This window comes from Mastigoproctus giganteus, chromosome 4 (assembly GCF_048544385.1).
Source record: "Mastigoproctus giganteus isolate SK-2022 chromosome 4, ASM4854438v1, whole genome shotgun sequence".
Classification (NCBI taxonomy): Eukaryota; Metazoa; Arthropoda; class Arachnida; order Uropygi; family Thelyphonidae; genus Mastigoproctus; species Mastigoproctus giganteus.
Genome location: NC_143578.1, coordinates 159,179,317 through 159,198,255, shown reverse-complemented (window position 1 = coordinate 159,198,255; position 18,939 = coordinate 159,179,317). Strand labels below are relative to the sequence as shown.

At 38.9% G+C, this 18,939-nt stretch overlaps 1 protein-coding gene across 2 annotated transcripts in view; it reads right to left on the bottom strand.

Moving 5' to 3' along the window:
- Mtr4 (exosome RNA helicase Mtr4) overlaps positions 1–18,939 on the bottom strand; it is a 499,068-nt gene that overhangs the window by 258,580 nt on the left and 221,549 nt on the right. For both annotated transcript variants that reach the window (XM_090371841.1, XM_090371842.1), the window contains exon 12: positions 55–165. In XM_090371841.1, the coding sequence (XP_090227967.1) occupies positions 55–165 (111 nt within the window). The remainder of the gene's footprint in view (positions 1–54; positions 166–18,939) is intronic.

Sequence of the window (18,939 nt, the reverse complement as noted above, 5' to 3'; positions counted from 1 at the left end):
ACATCCAATTCCTACATTACACACTCTACAAATCCTTAAAATAAATAAACTTACTTTTATTAAACCTTCAGCAAACAAAATTTCGATAGTTTCTTTTAGAATAGGGAGCAGACCTGAGTGATGAATACCAATACCACGTTTAAGTAATGGCAAAACATGTTCAACCTGAAAAAATATAAAACGATAAAATTACTAAAATATAATGGAAAACAAAAAAAATTCTTTGAAAGGCTATAAATACTTTGTCTTCACTTCCACTGGTTACTAATCTGAAATGTAAATATGCATGAATAAAAAAGATTTTAAGTTAAAAAGCTGGAATGGGCAATATTTCTCTAGCTCAAAAAAATCACCTGAGAGGGCATAAATTCAAATTGAGGAAAGACAGATGTAGGATAGACGTGCGGAAATTTGCCTTTAGCCAGCGGGTGGTTGGTTGGTGGAACAGACTGCCATCCCTTGTGGTGGAGGTTGATAGCCTAAATAAGTTTAAGGCTTAGCTGGACAGGTATTTTGAACGAACAGAGGGGTGAAGTGGAAGTGGGTTTTTTTTTTTTTTTTGGCTGATGCTGCATAAGCTTGCTTTCTTGCATCAAATGCCTCTACTAATGCTAATGCTAATATTTATTTTTATGTATACAGTAAATCCTGGCTATTCGCGGGGGTTACGTCCCTGAGAAATGCCGCGAATACTGAGTTATGGCTCCCATAGTAATAAAGGGGTTCCGTTCCAAAGTATGAAATATATAAGAAAAACTAGTCTAAAATTTTGTCTATGTATGTATTATATGTACCTTCATAATATGACTATGTACATAGACAGTACATAGTGAAATGCAAGCATATGGCAACGAAATGAAAATAAGAAGCAATTTAATATTAAATGTAATATTTATTAGAAATTTCAAACAAATCTTTCAAACTAGCGCCTTTGCTATAGCTAAAAAACTTATCCCGCCAGTGCTATCACCAGTTTCGCTAAAGTGTTGATAAAGGAGTTTTGCCTTTTCACGAATGATGAGTGAACTTAACAGAATTTTATTTTGAGTTCGGTCTTCTATCCACAGATTCAAAGCCTTTTCCATTTTTTCTAATTTAACATCACGAGTTATAGAGCAAATTTTTGAAGCAATTAGCGTGTTTTCATGGACACTACAGCAGATTTTTTCTTCCGATTTCTTGACTGATTGTACTGTTGACTCATTGATTTTATAATATTTTGCCACTGAGGAGACACTTTCACCATTAGAAATTTTATCTAATAACTCAATTTTATTCGCTAATGTCATCACCTTCTTTGATCTTTTCACATTTCCCTTGTAGCCATATTTTTGTATGGGTTAGAAAGAACTTGTCCACAATAAATTCACTTTCTTCTGTTAATGCACTCGAAAAAGTCTGTTTTACACTGCAAAACGGTAGATTTATCATTTTTGTAAGCATATCAATTTATAAATTGATAAATTTATTCAATTTATAAACATAAATTACAGCAAACGACAAAACCTTCCATGGCAAGCGCATAACACATACTGAACAAGGATTAGCGAGAAACATGCATGCTTGCGATTTTGTCGCCCCTCTCCCCCACCCACTGAGCGCTGTTTTGACCGGGAAAGATAATTTTAGCCACGCCCATGTTTTTTTATGGTGGAAAATGTTCACGGCGCTTTAAAATTCACATTTTTTAAGATTTCATTTTATATTAAATCAGCGACCGCGAATACAGATACCGTGAATAGCGGGGGTTTACTGTATATATATATATATGGAGGTGGAGTCGGGTCGGTGAGTGTGTCAGTCTAGTGATTTTGTGCTCTTACATTTCCTTTAATTTCAAGTGCAATTATGCAACCAAGTGTAGATTATTTCGGATATCCTGAAAGCTAAAGATGTCATCTATACAAAAGTTCCAACTATCGGCCCCGAATTTTTGAGGTAAACTTACTTTTGATAATTTTAGATAGACATAATTATATGCTTTAGCAGTAGTGACCGGATGCACGTGTATCATAGCACTTAGAGCGAATGCCACCCTGCTGCACGTACTCGCAATTAGGCTAATCCCTGCCTCGAGCAACAAGGCTCCAACCCTCTGCCTTTTGTTTCTCAGGAAATAGAAAGTAGCTAATAGTGCACCGTGTTTGTTGTTTACTTGTTTGAACTTAAGAAGGGCAAGCTATACAATAAGGTAATTTATCTCCAGAGCTTACAAATTTACCCTACTTGATCATTTATTTTCAATGTATGTAAATATATTTTTCTAAAACATTGAAGTCAGCCTCCAAAAAATCGCCAACTTAGTTCAGCCCCTATTTGACCACTTACTTGTGGTTTTTTGGCAATTACAACGAGCTCTGCTTCAACTTACTACGAGTAGAAAATCGTTTATCCGTATTCCTCTCGTTAATCCAGATACCCACTAAAACAACATGAGCGACGCTGAAGTTGAACTGATAGTTAAGGGACAGACGGATTACCCAATCCGCTCAAGGAATGAGGCCCCGGCAACTGGGGAAGGTATGAATAAACCAACAAAGACCAAGGCCAAGAAGAAAGAGAAGGGTAGAAGAAGGTCTGCTACAGACGTCCCAACAACGAAGGAAGTCTCTGAAGAGGCTGCCAATGAATCATTCAGCGAATCTGACCATGAAGAACAAAAGAGTCAGGAAACTGAGCATGAAGGAAAAAAGAGTCAGGAACCCCCTATTACCCAGGTTCCCCCGTTGACTGGGACTCCAGTGGAACAGATTATTGCCATTAGAGGAACCCTAGAAAAATACATGGCTAAGCAATCAAGTAGAATTACTGCTGCCATTAGAACTGACGTGATAGAGATATTCAGTAAAATGGAGACAGTGGTCCAAAAATTGCACGTCGACCACGAGAGGCTGAAAGCAAAAATCGAAGTTCTCACACAGGAGGGGGAAAAACAAATGCAACAACGCCCCCGCTCCTTTTCAGCGGCGTTGAGGAATGGAGCTCAATATGTGCCTAACCAACCAGGAAAAGTACAAAACCGAAATGCGGTAAGAAAGCCTGAATCACATGTTATTTTGGTTAAACCAGTGGAAGACGCACATTTAGATACCAGTGAAGCGGTCAAGGAAGCACTGACAAAAAACTTCAAGGAGCAGATGAAAACTGTAAAAATAAAGAGTATTAGAAAGACCAGGCATCCAGGAGTCTTAATAGAAACAGACACCAGGGAGGAGGCACAAACCATCCTGAATAATGCCGACATGACAAATTTCGGGCTTAGGGCAGAAGCCCCAAAGAAAAAAGGGCCTTCAATTGTGATCTTTGATGTGGACAAGAGCTTAACACCAGAGGAGCTCAAAGCCGAGATCTTTAATAAAAATCTAAGTATATACCTGCAAGATGAGGCTAGCGTGGATGATATTATTCCGAAATACAAAACGAAGACCAAGTCACCTACAAACGTAAACTGGGTAATCGAACTATCAACCAGAGCATGGCAAATTCTGGGAGCTCAAAACAGAATATTCATTGGATGGGGCAGCCATAGATTCAAAGAATATATTCCTGTCCGCAGATGTTACAGGTGTCTCCGCTTTGGCCATACCTCACATACTTGCAATCAGCGTGAATCCACATGTGGCCACTGTGCCCAAAAGGGACACGACTATAAGGATTGTCCTGTCAGAGATCAGCCGCCAAGCTGCGCAAATTGCAAGGCTGTAAAGGCTCCACACCAACATTCCATCCGAAATACCAACTGCCCTGTCTATCTAAAAGTAAAGAGTCTTTACCAAATGCGAATAAATTATGGATAGAATTCCTTCTCCCAATTACCAACTAGAGATAAGAATTGTACAATTAAACGCACAGAGAGCAAGAGTTGTTGCAGACCAGCTGAAGATAAAGGCTGAGGAAAAACAAATAGATCTAATCCTGCTCCAGGAGCCCTATGTTCGCTCTGGGGTGGTTATGGGCTAACCCTCATCATATAAAATTATCCACTGTACAAATGACCAACCATGGGCTGCGATTGTCATCAGAAACCCTGATATCACAGCAACCAAGATCACCCCACTATGCACTTCCATCAGTGCCTGTGCCCAAATCATGACATCTCTTGGATCACTGTTCATCCTCTCTCTCTACAGCCATCCAGGTGAAGACATCACTGCTGCGATCTCTCTGATTGAAATGGCACTCCAGCTCCTCCCGGGTGGGCATCTACTGATAGGCATGGACTCAAACTGTCGCTCGCCACTCTGGCACAGTCAGGCACCAGATAGGAATGCCCTAGGAAATGGCTCAAGACTGGAGGACCTTATCCTCACATCAGGCTTACAAATCTTAAACCGCCCAGGACATCTACCCACTTACAGTGGCCCACTCTGGGAGAGCGAAATTGATATCACAATGGCTACGCCTGACTTAGCCAACAAACTTTCCGGCTGGACGGTCCAGGAGTCCTGGACCACTTCAGACCACAGAGCGATCACATTCTCCCTTGTTCGCTCGATGGAACGCGTCGCATCGATTCCAAAGGACATTGTGCGTTATAATACCAAAAAAGCGGATTGGCAACGCTTCCTTGTGGAACTGTCCAGAAGGCTACCGGATGATGTTCCTCTACCGGCTTCACTCTCGCCAGATCACTGTGTACGCAATATTACTGCCATCATCAAAAGTGCCTGTGATCTGTCCATTCCGCGTAGGAGGCCATACCGCTATGCTGTCCCCTGGTGGAATACAGACCTTCGGGACTTAAGAAAGAGGGCACAACAAGCCAGGAAAACTTACCAATGTGCACGTGCTCATCTTCCCCCACATGAGGTTGAAGCTGCCCGGGAGGCATATCGGGTAGTTAGAAACATGTACACCAAGGAAATTCGTAAGTGTAAGAAGGAATCATGGCACACCCTGGTCTCTACTATTGGCAATGAAGACCCATGGGGCATCGTGTTCCGCATCGTCACCAATAGGCTGCCTAGAGGTGAGGTTCTTAGTACAACTCTCAAACCGGATGGCTCTTCAACCTTTACCTGGTCTGACTCAATAAACAATATTCTTGATTCCATTTACCCTACTGAATTTACAGCGATGTCACTGGAGCAGCAGCAGTTCATCGACAGTAATCAGGCTTATCAGCCAGAGGCTACGGAACCGCCCTTCACTATGTTAGAGATGAATATGGCTCTGGCTAAAATGAAAGATGGCAAAACGCCAGGTGCTGACTTACTCGAAGTCGACGTAGTCAAGAAATTCGCTGAAGTCTATCCCACCACACTCTTGAGCCTCCTCAACAGGTGCCTTGCTGAAGGAACTTTCCCTGTACCCTGGAAGACTGCTACTCTCAAGCTGATCCTGAAAAATCCAGATAAACCGCCCCAACTTCCTCCTTCCTACCGACCAATTGCTCTGCTCTCCGTTTTGGCCAAGCTTCTAGAACGACTTCTGCTGTATCGCCTTTCCATCTGCTATACCGATAAGCAACTCACCTCACCATGTCAGTTTGGATTCAAGACAGGCTCCAGCACTGAAGATGCTATACACAACTTGATTACCCAGGCCACACATACAACTTCAAAGTATACTCTAGCCATCATGGTGGACTTTGCTGGTGCCTTCGATCGACTGTGGTGGCCCAGTGTCCTTCGGAGGCTTCGGCAGGCAAACACGTCCAAAAACCTATACAATAGTCTAAAATCCTATCTCAGCAATAGAAAATTACAAGTTGTAAACAAATACCAGACTATGACAAGATGCGTTCACCGGGGTTGCCCCCAGGGCTCTGTCCTTGGGCCATTCCTCTGGTCCATTGTTCTGGACGAGTTCCTGGGGTTTGACCTGGGTGGAGCCAGACCCTTAGCCTTCGCTGATGATCTTGTTCTGGTGGTGCAAGGTGACACAAGAGCGGCACTGGAAGCAAAAGCAAATACAGCTCTGGAAAAACTCCAAAACTGGGCAGCACTCCACAACCTCTCAATTTCTGGTGAGAAAACAAAATCGATTCTCCTCAAAGGAAAGCTACAAATACGCAGGCCTCCAACAATGAAGTTAAATAACATCCCTATACGTCTCTACACAGAAGTCAAATACCTGGGAATCTACATTGACACCGGTCTTACCTTTCACTCTCATCTGAAGTACTTATCCACAAAAATCCGAAAGTATACGGCTATGATAAGAAGAGTCAGCAGAGCGGACTGGGGTTTGAAGCATAAAGCTTTGTCACTCATCTATAAAGTGGCGTTTCTCCCAATTGTGTGTTATGGAGCCTCAGTTTGGTGTACAAAGGCTATCCTGGAAAAGAACAAGCGTAAACTTGACTCAATACAAAGATTCATGATGTTATCTATCTGCAGGGCATGTCGCACTGTCAGCACCCCTGCCCTACAGGCTATTACTGGATGCTTGCCACTCTATCTTGAGGTGATTAAAAGGGGACTTTACCATCGATTAAAGAAGGGAATTCCGACACAGTTGTTAAATCTTCAACTGCAACTTACCAATGACCTGAAACAAGAAAGAAAACGTATCTTCACACACCTTCAAGGAATTTGGCAGCATTCATGGGAAACCACGCCCAAAGGAGAAATTACCAGAAGATTCCTCCCATCCATTGACATGACTTTCCCGAAGTCTCCTTCCTGGTTTTCACCTGGTCTGCAAGTTACATTCCTGATCACAGGACATGGGCCCTTTCAACAAAAATTGACAGCAATGGGAATTGAAAGCAATCCATTCTGCCACTGTGGCGAAGAGGAGTCATGGAGGCATCTCATGTATGAGTGCCCTGCTTACGATGATTGTAGGCTCAAATTTTTAACTGAAATCCAGGAGAACCCTCGTAATCATGAAACATACCTGCTTCAGAATGAAACGACATACAAAGCCTTAACGAGTTACGCACAAGCCGTCTTTACCATCAGACGGGCAAAGTTTGCTGAACTTAGAGCTGCTCAGAACAACGACCTTCAAGTGCAAACACAAACTGGGGTCGGATAGCATTTTCCCAAACTGATAAAAGAGTAAGACTGAAGATTAAAATACTATGCTGGCATCATCATGGTTGGCACTCCTTGAAAAGCTGACTCCCAGAGAGTGCTTGGCCTTTGGCACTCGCACAGTGGCGCCTGCCCCTGTGACTTTTGATCCCTCTACCCATCCCCTATTTCTCCTTACTCGGGTGGACTGCCTTCTCTATCTGTCCACTTTAGCTTGTTCCTCACATTCAGATCCCTCTTCCTCTTGTTCCCCTGACCTTCTCTTCTCTTCTTCTCTTTTTTTTTTTTTTTTTAACTTGGTCTTCGTCCAGGACGCTCAGGCGACCCTGGCGGAGACTAGCCAGAGAATAATGGGCAGCCTGGCTACCTCCTAGCGGTGTGTGCGGGCAACGTGAGGTCCCACCAGGGGCCCTGCGGCCAAATGCCAGGACACCCAACAGAACCTAACGCAATATGTCATATACAACAGACAACACTTTTCTGGCATTTACAGTAGTTCTGTATTTCTTCACAGCGTACATATGGCGCAGATGTGAGAAATCACAGGTGGCGCCTGACCCTAACACTATGCACACTATGTATATATATATATTTATTTTTTAAATCTTTTTTCTTTATATAGATCACAAAAATCTAGGGATACTCTGAGAAAAGTTGAATAAAAAATACAGAAAAATATTTGAGCTGGAATATACTAACGGGGTGAATCGAAACTTATGCTATTTCAACACAGGACAATGTTTGAAATAAAAATAAAAAACATTCTTCCCATCAAGGCAAGTGGAAGGTTTAGGTAACTGATCCACTCTGGTACATTATTTGTATCAGTAGCTTTTTCTTTTAAAAAAAAAAAAAATAAATAAGGGATGATCTGGGTTAAAGGCAGTTATGTGTATACATGTATCCTTTTGCAACAAATTAGGTATACAAAATATTACAGACAGTATATCCATTTTTTTTTGTAATTTGTTAATTACTTTTATTTAATTATTTTTATGTAATATTCAAAATAAATATACAGATACAATGCCCTGAAACTTCCAGCTGTACGGATATTTTTGAGCCTTTAAGGGAGGGGGGGAAAGGAGGGGAGAACGGATTCATTTCAATTTGGCAAATAAGTTATTCTGTGAGTAGTGCTACTGAATAATGAAGCTTTTCACTGCAAATACAATTATATTTAAGTTAACACTTCTGAAAATGCAAATATAATCTGATATCTCTGAATTCCATTTTCCAGCTGGAATATTTTCAAATATTGTCAGTAACCAGTGTGATTTTACCAAGTCATGACTAAATCCAATATTTATCAAGCAGATTCAGTTCAATTTGGCAAATAAGTTATTCTGTAAGTAGGACTACTGAATAATGAAGTTTTTCACTTCAAATACAATTATATTTAAGTAAATACTTCTGAAAATTTGGAATCTCTGAATTCCATTTTCCAGCTAGAATATTTTCAAATCTTGTCAGTAAACACAGTGCGATTTTGTCATGACAGAAAGACTGCTAGACCAAACTAAATCCAATATTTATCACCTTCATCATACACCTTCTGGTAAGAGTGTATTAAAAACTTGACATTAACACTTCAGTGGATAATATTAGGACACAATTAAATTAACAACACAATGTTAGCAGACCTTTAAAAAAAAAAGGAAGAAAATAATAGCTTTTTATCCATTTATTTTGTATAAAAGGATTCATGTCGATCCTTCTCACAGGAAAACTGAAAAGTGAGTGAGTATGTGCTTATTTCAACACCTTAAATCCAGATAAGATTATTTATTTATGGTTTTTTTTGTTTTTTTTTTTGGTTTTTTTTTAAGGCAGCCTTATCTTTTGTGGGCTGATGGTGTATAGTGGGACAGCATTGCAAGAATTCAAGGGGACTGGACATGAATTGTTCTGATAGTGGTCTGTGATCCTTTAAAGGATTAGGAACAGATTGCACTCTATGTAGGTTGGAGTGCTTATTTTCTCACAAATTTTTCATTTTTATTCCCAAGGTGTCGAGACATGGAACACTAATATTAGATGCAACTGATATTCATTCATTAAGCTTTGGTAATGGTGATCAATCATAACATGTTACCTTGTGTTAACTTTAATAAGCACTGTTTAATTACATGAAATTGTGCGAAACCTAAAGGAAACTGAAGACAATTGTCGAAATACCTGATTATAAGAAAACGCATACCTTTTCTAAACCTGCCATGTTTGTATTACTAGTACTAATACTGACTAGTACCACTACTAATACTAATATAAAATAACACCAATAATACAATACCACAGGGTGTTTCATAATAAAGGACGCAACACTAAAATGAAGAAGGCAGAACTTACGGGCAGGCAAATGTTATGTCAAGTTTGAAGTGTAGGTGGCAGCACTTACTTGAGGTAAGCAGTTGAATGACTGTGACATGCATTATAGTCTCGGTCAGGCGTCCAGTCTGCTGTGTTGTATCAGCCATGTCGTTTTCCAAGAATGAGCGTGTGTTTATTGTAGAGTCTTACAACGTGTGCAAGCAGAGTTTCAGATGAAATTTCCTCGGTCATTTGTCCACAAGTCAACAATATCACCTATAATTATGAAATTTCCTCGGTCATTTGTCCACAAGTCAACAATATCACCTATAATTATGAAATTTCGTGAGACTGGGAGTGTGGAGGACAAAAAACGGCCATCACTGTTAACTGTGAACGTTCTGGATGATCTGAATGAACGTTTAACCTGCTCACCAAGAAAATCACTTAGGAAGTTATCTTCTCAAACCGGACTATCACCAACTACAAAGAAGTGAAAATTGCATGCTTACCATATTGGTGTCATTCAGGAACTGAAAGAACCTGACCATGAAAAACGTGTACAGTATTGTCGTTGGCTTCATTCTTTTGTTGATGAAAATGGAATTGAGGTGTTGGGTCGTGTTTATTTTAGTGATGCGGTTTGGTTACACTTGGATGGTTATGTGAATAGTCAGAATAGCCAAATATGGAGCAGTGAAAACCCACATGTGTATCATGAACAATCAAAACATACCCTGAAAATTTGGGTTTGGTGTGTGCCATCTCGCGCCATCGTGTTATAGGGCCTATATTTTTTTGACAAAACTATGGATGGAGAAGTTTATCGTGACATAATTCAACAGTTTATTGCATTGTTGGAGGTGAATGAACAAGAATGTTGGTTTCAACAAGATGGTGCAACCTGCCATACAGCAAATGAAAAGATGGCCATGTTACAGGAATTTTTCAGAGATCGTGTGATCTCAAAAAACTTGTGGCCCCCAAGATCTCCAGATCTTACTCCTCCAGATTTTTTTCTTTGGGAACAATTAAAACGTGAAGTATTTCACGTAATCCTCATATTCTTCACGAATTGAAAGACAACATTGAAAAAGAGATTGGAAACATAACTGAGCAAACATTACGTAAGGTGGCTGGAAATATCAAGAAAAGGGTATGAACCTGCATCCAGGCGAGTAGAAACCATTTCCAACACTTGTTGTAAAGGTTGTGTAATTTCTTTCCATTATAAAGGTAAAATAAAGGTATGTGTAATTTATTTCCCTTTTGTGTGATTTGTTAAAATTCTTATAATACAGTTGTGTCCTTTAAAACACCCTGTATAATATAATATTAATAATTTTTAGTACCTAATACTAACACCTCAATCAACCAGTGAAATACAACCACTTGGCTTATTGGAGGCTTGAAGTGGTGGTATTGTGCCTATTGATGGTGATCATCTACCACCTAGTGTTATTACTGACTGATTGTAATATTAACCAGTACTAATACTAAAATAATATAACAATAATAATATAATGCTATAATATAATACTAATACTAGGTGGTAGATGACTCTCATTAACCGGTGCAATACCACCACTTCGCTTATTGGGAGCTTGAAGTGGTGAAGCCCCATGTTTAGTCTCCAGAGCAAAGTTTCCAGCATATACCTACCCCACCATCTCTTTCAACCCATGCATGGTAATAAGTACTATAGGTTTTAATACATTTTCTGTTTGGTGTATTCATTAAAAAAAAAAAAAAAAAAAAGGCATCTCTCGCAGGTCTTTAGTAATTGTTTGTCAGAAAAGGTGGAATTTATTAATTTATTAACAATGGAGAGCTTATATTTCCAAAACTCCCAAATCTATATGCAACAGATTTGGAAAAATGTGCTATAAGGAGCTGCTATTCCATACATTTATTTTCCTTCAAAATAATCTTTACTGCTACTGGTTCAACAAATACAGAAAACTTCTCTCAGGCATTTATTACAGGGTGGGCAGGAGTGGGAGTGCAGTAGCACACGCTCTTTGAGTAGACCGGGGTTCAAGCCCCTGACTGCTGAATACAGTCGATCTGCCAACCCGCACTGGACCAGCGTGGCAGATTATGGTCCATTTCCCTCAGCATGAATTGTTGAGGAGGCTTCCATCCTGCAGTGGGTTGATAATAGCTGCACTTTACGTTTTTTTTTTTTTTTTTTATTAATAACTTTTACCATTTTAATTACATAGTATATACATGTTTAATATTTTTATAAGCAAATAAGAAGCATACTGTATTGAACAAATCCAAATGCAGCTATGGAGAACAATAACTGCATTTGACACTTTTTAACAATGCTCAAGAGAGCACTATTATTACTAAATTACAGTTGCTCAGAGCGAAATGGATACAAAAATATAGATTGTGACAGGTTTAATAATAGGAATATACATACATTGAATCCAATGTATGTATATTCCTATTATTAAACCTGTCACAATCTATATTTTTGTATCCGTTTCGCTCTGAGCAACTGTAATTTAGTAATAATAATGAATCCAGAGCACACAGGCCTCTTTAATCATACAAGAGAGCACTGTTAGAAAACTGTACAACTCAAAAAACTGGCTTGTCGCATATCCCAAACTTCCTGGACAAATTGTCTGATAAATTTTAATGCCAAAGATATAATGCAGACTCTGTATTATCAACAAAGTGTATCATAATATGCTTTCTTTTCTAGAGTGACTTTTTTTTTTCACACTGAATTTAGGATACCTGAACAAGTTCTGATGTTTGAGGAACATTTTTCAGTGGCTGCCTAAGTGGGAGTGGAGACTGTAAATCATGAAATAAAATAAATTGCAGCATGTAGGAATCTCTCTCGGAATGTTGGTAAGAATATCCTATGCTCCATGTGCACTTCTAATTATTATTTTTTTTTTTCTCATTTTTATTATATTCATTTAATTTTAAATGGTGCATTAACAAATTTCACTATACCAAGTGAAAGGGTGTAGATGGCTCTCATCAACCAGTGCAATACCACCACTTTGCTTACTAGAAGCTTGAAGTGGTAGAACCCATGTTTAGTCTTCAGAGCAAAGCTTTGGCACCTTCAACCCCATTTCTTTCGTCATGCAGTATGACTGATGTCTTAAGGTAATAATGGGCATTGTGGTGAGTCCAATCTTCCTTACATTTAGAAGGTACAGCTCTAAAACGGTGTTTGCAGACAAGCTGGTAGATAGTTCACCGGGCCGAAACTATTGGTTTGATTTGATTTTGATTTTACTGGTGTAAAAATAACTGCGGTTATACTACACCAAGAAAAACTAAAACTACTGGTACCTCTCTAGGAGCCTTCGAGATCATCCAGTGTATAATGTCACTACCTCTTGTCTCTGCCATATAGTGACTGGAGGGAGTCTGAATAGTGTGTATATGGAAGAAGGGGGGGGTCGAGGCCACGTTATGTCAAGGAGCTGGGTATAATTCTTGCTGTTAGTATGCCATTTTTAAAAATTGCATTATTTCATTACTACTGAACACATCATGAATAGTCATACTAATAGAATAAACTTATCTGAAAAAAGTTCTAAACTCCCAAAGACTTCCTTATTCATTCCACAAATATACAAGGTCACGGTTCCAATCTCAACGGTATCAACACTTACTTACATGTGCCATACCCGTGTACTTTTTCTGACAGAATCACAATTATCGGTTGATTCAACCACTGCTTATCTCAGTTGTCCTAATTATTTATGATTCTTTTCACTTCAAAAGTGGTACTTTGTGTGGAGAGTTCTATGAATAACTTCAACTGGAAAGACCCACAATTCCAAGCCCCATAGCTTCCATACCTCTCAGGTTCCCATGCTACCATTACTATGAGTTAAAAGAACAAACGTGGTGGTGCATAACTGGATAGGTTTTCTCAAAATAAATCTAAGAAAATGATTTTCAATAATATTCAAAAATCATACCAAGTAAAACTTTGTTTATATTTCGGAAGGTACAGAAAATCACAGATTTTTATCTTCAACTAACGATTAATGCTGACTCATTATTTTAAAGTGGAACCTCACAGGATCTACCCAAAGCTACAGAGTTAAGAAACAAAGGGGAAACTCATTGAGTAACTTCTCTAGCAGCAATATGTGGTGTGTATTGAGAACCAGTTCCTGCAGTAAATTTAGGATCCAGGGCCTTTACTTTACTTTATATACAGTTTGATTGTCATTATTTTTTGTTTTGTAATAGAATGCATTATTGATTCTTGATTGACAAAATGTATCATATTGCTACTGCTCCAACTATTGATCATCAAACAGGAGAGATAGTGAGCCTTTTATTGCTAACAGCCCTTTATTTCCATAAAGAGTTCAGTTTTCTTTTTTAAATCAGATATTAAAGTGCATCATTTGGTAAGAGTTTAAAAAATGTTCTAAAAGCCATTCAGTGACACCCCCCCCCCCAACACACACACACACACACACATATACACACAATTCCAAGCAGTTTAATTCTGGTAAAGGGTATTACATTTTCTCTTGTTTTCGTTATTTATCAATAGAGCTGCCTACAAGAAAATTCCGGCAAGTGTTTCACTGTGCTGTGCACCATATCTCAGTACAATCCTCAATAAACCACTCTGCATAAATATATAAATAATGCAGGGTGAATATTAAAAAATAAATAAATAAATAAATTGATTCTGAATAAAATTGGAATACCTCAACAAATTCTTCTAAAAGGGTCCAATATAAAATTTAATGAATATAATTTCATCATGCCTATCGACTCCATACTTACACTATGAGTGAAGAGCCTTTCTGCTGCTCAATCATTCACACTATGGAATGACTCAGTAGAGAAAGCTTAGTGAGCATTGTTGAGCTGCCTATGTTTTATCTCCTTACTATGCTAATTATCACATAGCATCCCAGGCTTAATTACCTCCCTAAAAATCTATAACCAAATGAGTGATGTTCCCACTTCAATAATAACAATTTTAGTTCATGTTCCTTATCTTTTTTATTACTTTGAGAATGGATCAATCTCAAAATGAATAGCACATGTTAGAAGTCAGTTGGCAATACTTAAGAAACTGAATGTTGCCATCAAAAAAGCAATCATTTTTCCAGAACCACTGAGTAAAAACATAATTAAATCAGGATTTGTATGCATTACTTGCATTCAACTTCTGATCAGTACTATTAGTGAAGGCTGAGCATTGAGCCTTCGGTGCTAAGGCTTGGGCTTATGTTCAATTCATACACTCTTATCACAGGTCTGCCTAAGTTGCTAATATCTTTTTAAATTTTATAATATGACTAGAACAGGTGAATGTACTAAACATTTAAAAACAAGCTACCAGGACAACTGTTCAAAGTTTAAGGCTTTTCATCGGCTGGCAGGTGGTCTCTATTAGCAAATATATGTGAAACCGTGAACAAATTATTTTGTCCAAGTGAACAGCCAAGTGGTGTATAACAGCAAAACTTCCATTTTTCAAGTGATGAATATCAATTTAAAATAATATTAGCAACTCAGGCAGAACCACAGATAATGTTATTTTTCTCTCAGTTGAACATGCGTCCAAGCCTTAATGGTGTAAACTTGATACCTGGTCTTCAATGGGGGCAGAAAGTCGCCCCCTGAGTGAAATCAAATTTATATTGCAGATAAAGTGAATTTTTATTTGAATTCAACTACTGAAATGAATGTTTGCAAATAAACAATATGACACCTCTTAACCATCCCACCTACATCAACAGTAATATAAAGAGCTTTCTCTGTCAACAAACAGTGAAAGCCCTGTTAACTTCATACATCTCATAACTCTGTATTTTGAGAAAATTCACTGTTTTCTCAGAAAAGGTTATTTCTGAATCATCTTCTAATGCTGATTTCAAAAATGACTTCCATTTGTTTCCATCACATCAGGCTTCTTCAAAATTCACAAAAGAAAATTTGATTTTTCACAAATTTTTATTAATTTTGGCAGAATTTGTGAACTGAAATTATAAAAAAATGCTACTTTTACCAAACTTTTATATTAAAATACATGTTTTTGAATGCCTTTGTGATTAGCATTAGCATTAGTAGAGGCATTTGATGCAAGAAAGCAAGCTTATGCAGCATCAGCCAAAAAAAAAAAAAAAAAACCCACTTCCACTTCACCCCTCTGTTCGTTCAAAATACCTGTCCAGCTGAGCCTTAAACTTATTTAGGCTATCAACCTCCACCACAAGGGATGGAAGTCTGTTCCACCAACCAATCAACCACCCGCTGGCTAAAGGCAAATTTCCGCACGTCTATCCTACATCTGTCTTTCCTCAATTTGAATTTATGCCCTCTCAGGTGATTTTTCTGAGCTAGAGGAAGAATCCCATCAGCATTGAGCATGCTTAAACCATTCAAGGCTTTATACACCTCTATCAGATCACCTCGCTGGTGCTGCCTAGTCTCCAGACATTGTAATTTGCAAAACTTAAGCCTTTCTTCGTAAGAGCACCCCTTTGTTCCATTCACTAATCTTGTTGCCCTTCTCTGTACTCGTTCCAGCAGCTCTACATCCTTCTTGAAATGAGGCCTCCAGACCTGTATACAGTACTCTAGGTGTGGCCTGACCATTGCCTTATACAATGGAATAATCACCTCCTTATCCCTGCTGGAAAAATTCCTATATATCATTGACAATACTCCATGAGCTACTCTTGCAGCCCGTCTGCACTGCTCAGAGAACTTCATATCTGCCTGCACAACCACCCCCAAGTCCCTTTCATTCTCTACCACTGTCAGTGTAGTACCACAGAGTTGATATGTTGCTCTGGGGTTGCTGTTTCCCATGTGTAGTACTTTACATTTGTCAATGTTAAACTTCATTTGCCACCTCTCAGCCCATCTGCTAAACCTTTCCAGATCCTGTTGCAGCAGCATAGTGTCAGTAGTGTCCTTGACAACCCTGCCGACCTTTGTATCATCTGCAAACTTGGACATTAAGCTTGATATACCATCATCAATATCATTTATAAATACAGAAAACAATAATGGACCCAAGAGTGAGCCCTGAGGGACTCCACTAATAACATTAGTCCACGATGAGCAGTGTCCATTGATTACCACTCTCTGTCTTCTCCCCCTCAACCACCCCTTTATCCATAGCAGCAATTTGCCTCCAATGTCACACTGCTCCAATTTGTGTAGCAGTCTTCCAAGTGCAACAGTTTCAAAAGCCTTTCCAAGTATATAATATCAAAGTTATTCCCTGCATCCAGTTCTTTTGTGACTGCATCATAGTATCCAATCAAGTTGGTCAGGCAAGACTTCCCCTTAACAAAACCATGCTGTGTCTGAGCTATAACTGAAGTCTTGTCTAAATGATCCTGCAGTGCTTCTTTAACCAGTGCCTCCATTAATTTTCCTGGAAAAGAAGTTAAGCTCACAGGTGTATAATTACTTGTGTCAGCCTTTGATCCCCCTTTGTGAATTGGGGTCACATTTGCACATCTCCAGTCAATGGGTACCTCCCCTGAGTCCAAGGAAGCTCTCATAATTATGGCTAAGGGTTTGCTTACTTCCTTTCCTGCCTCCTTTAATATAACTGGATAGATCCCATCCACCCCGGGTGCCTTTCTTGTGTTTATCTTCAACAGTTTCTCCTCCACTTTACTCCCAGTTATTTCAAGATTCTGTAGCTTACTGCTAGAGTTGAATACACCTCTGGCATTCCCCTTGCTGAATAACTCCTCATGTGTGAATGTCGATGCAAAATATTCATTTAGTTTGTTAGCTACCTGAGCAGGATCATCAACAGTTGACCCATCAATATCAAGTGGACCAATCTGATTCATCCCCTTCCTTCTAGAGTTTACATAAGTAAAGAACTCTTTGCTGTTTTTCTTTGCATCCCTTGCCAAGGATTTCTCGTAATCTGCCTTCGCCTGCCTAACCTCCTTTGTAACTTGGTTGCATATCAACTTGTATCTATCATAGGCTTCTGTGTCATGTGTTAATTTGTAAGTATCCCATGCATTTTTCTTCTCTGCCATATGCCTCATTAGTCCATCTGACATCCATTTTGGCCTAAACCTTGAACAATATTTCTTAGTTGGTATGTAAAGCCTAGTAGCTTCCAAGATAAGTTCTTTGAATGCTTCCCATTTTGAATTTGCTGTTTGTTACATCATCAGTTGGTCCCAGTGTATAGAATTTAAATACTGTCTCAGTCCATCGTAGTCGCCTTTACGGAAGCAATAGCCCTTCCCTTTACCCCTAATGGTAGTTACCTCTTTGAGTAAATCCCACTTCAGCACACTGTGATCACTGCCACCTAGTGGTTCATTTATCTGCAGATTCTTAATGCATGAAGAATCACTGCTGATAATCAAATCAAGAGTATTACTCCCTCTAGTTGCCTGCCGAACATGCTGATGTAGAAAACAATCATCCAATAAATCCACAAAAGCCCTGCTAGTGTGTGAGTAACCACCCCCCCCCAAATTCCAGTCAATATCTGATATTTTTCTAAAGCACATTTCTCGAGGTAACTACTGTAAACACTATTAAAAAGGGCAGTGTTGTAAAATGTCCACTAAACTGAACACTCACCTCTCATTTTAAAAACTAATCTGCAATGGGTCAAATTTTTGTTTCTTTGATTTTCTTGCAGATCCTTCTGCTTTCGGTCTCTCTTCAGCATTAGAAAAAGTCAGCCATCATGTTAACATTCCATCTCCATGTCTTTAATAACCTGGTGAAACCTTTCATTCTGTTCTTCACTAACACATCCTACATTTCTGGGAAGTAATCAATGTTGGAGTGTAAAAAATGTACCCTGATACTCATGTTTCAGCCCAAGTTCTTGAAGCCCAGTTCTTGAAGTTTGTATTCAACTATATTCTTGTAGTCTGGATCCTTGTTGTTCCCTAAGAAGTTCTCAACAACAGACCCCACACTAATCCATGGCTATTTTTTTTATTTTATTCATACACTGGTGTGCAAAATTTAAGGATACTTGTTCTAGCAACATTACATCCTTCCTAAAATGAGGTCTCCGGGACCTGTACACAGTACAGGTCCTGGAGTCCTCAGGTTTTCACATGTAGCTTCTCGTAGGAGCGGCCTGGATATGGGAAAAGCATCTCTTCCATATTTTAAATCTCTTTCTATATTATTGAGCTCATGCTGTGAAAACAGTTGAGAGCTGGACTCAATATGCCTTTAGGCATATAGACTTCAATTTCATCTTCAGAATACCAAAGGAACCTCGTGAGGTACACAAATGATGAAGGAAACAACACCGACACAACAACGGAAACAAAGCGGTACAGAGGGACTTAGGCATGTAACTTGGACAGCAATCTGGCATGTTACTTCTTAAAGCTCTCATACGTTTTTTTTTTCAAATCTACAGAGTAAGCTACTAGAACTGATCAATATTTATTTCCATTCTGGAGCAACACACATTTGAGACTCAACTCGGTGGAGACTGCAAGTCTCCACTGTGCAGAATTGTAACTAATTCCTAAATAGTTCATGAAGCCATTTATATTTACTGCAAAAACCACAGAAATCATCCTCAGAAAAGTAGGGGATTAATTCTAATTCTCTGTGTTTGTATCATGAGAAAAACATTTCATGTGCTATAAGATATTTTGAC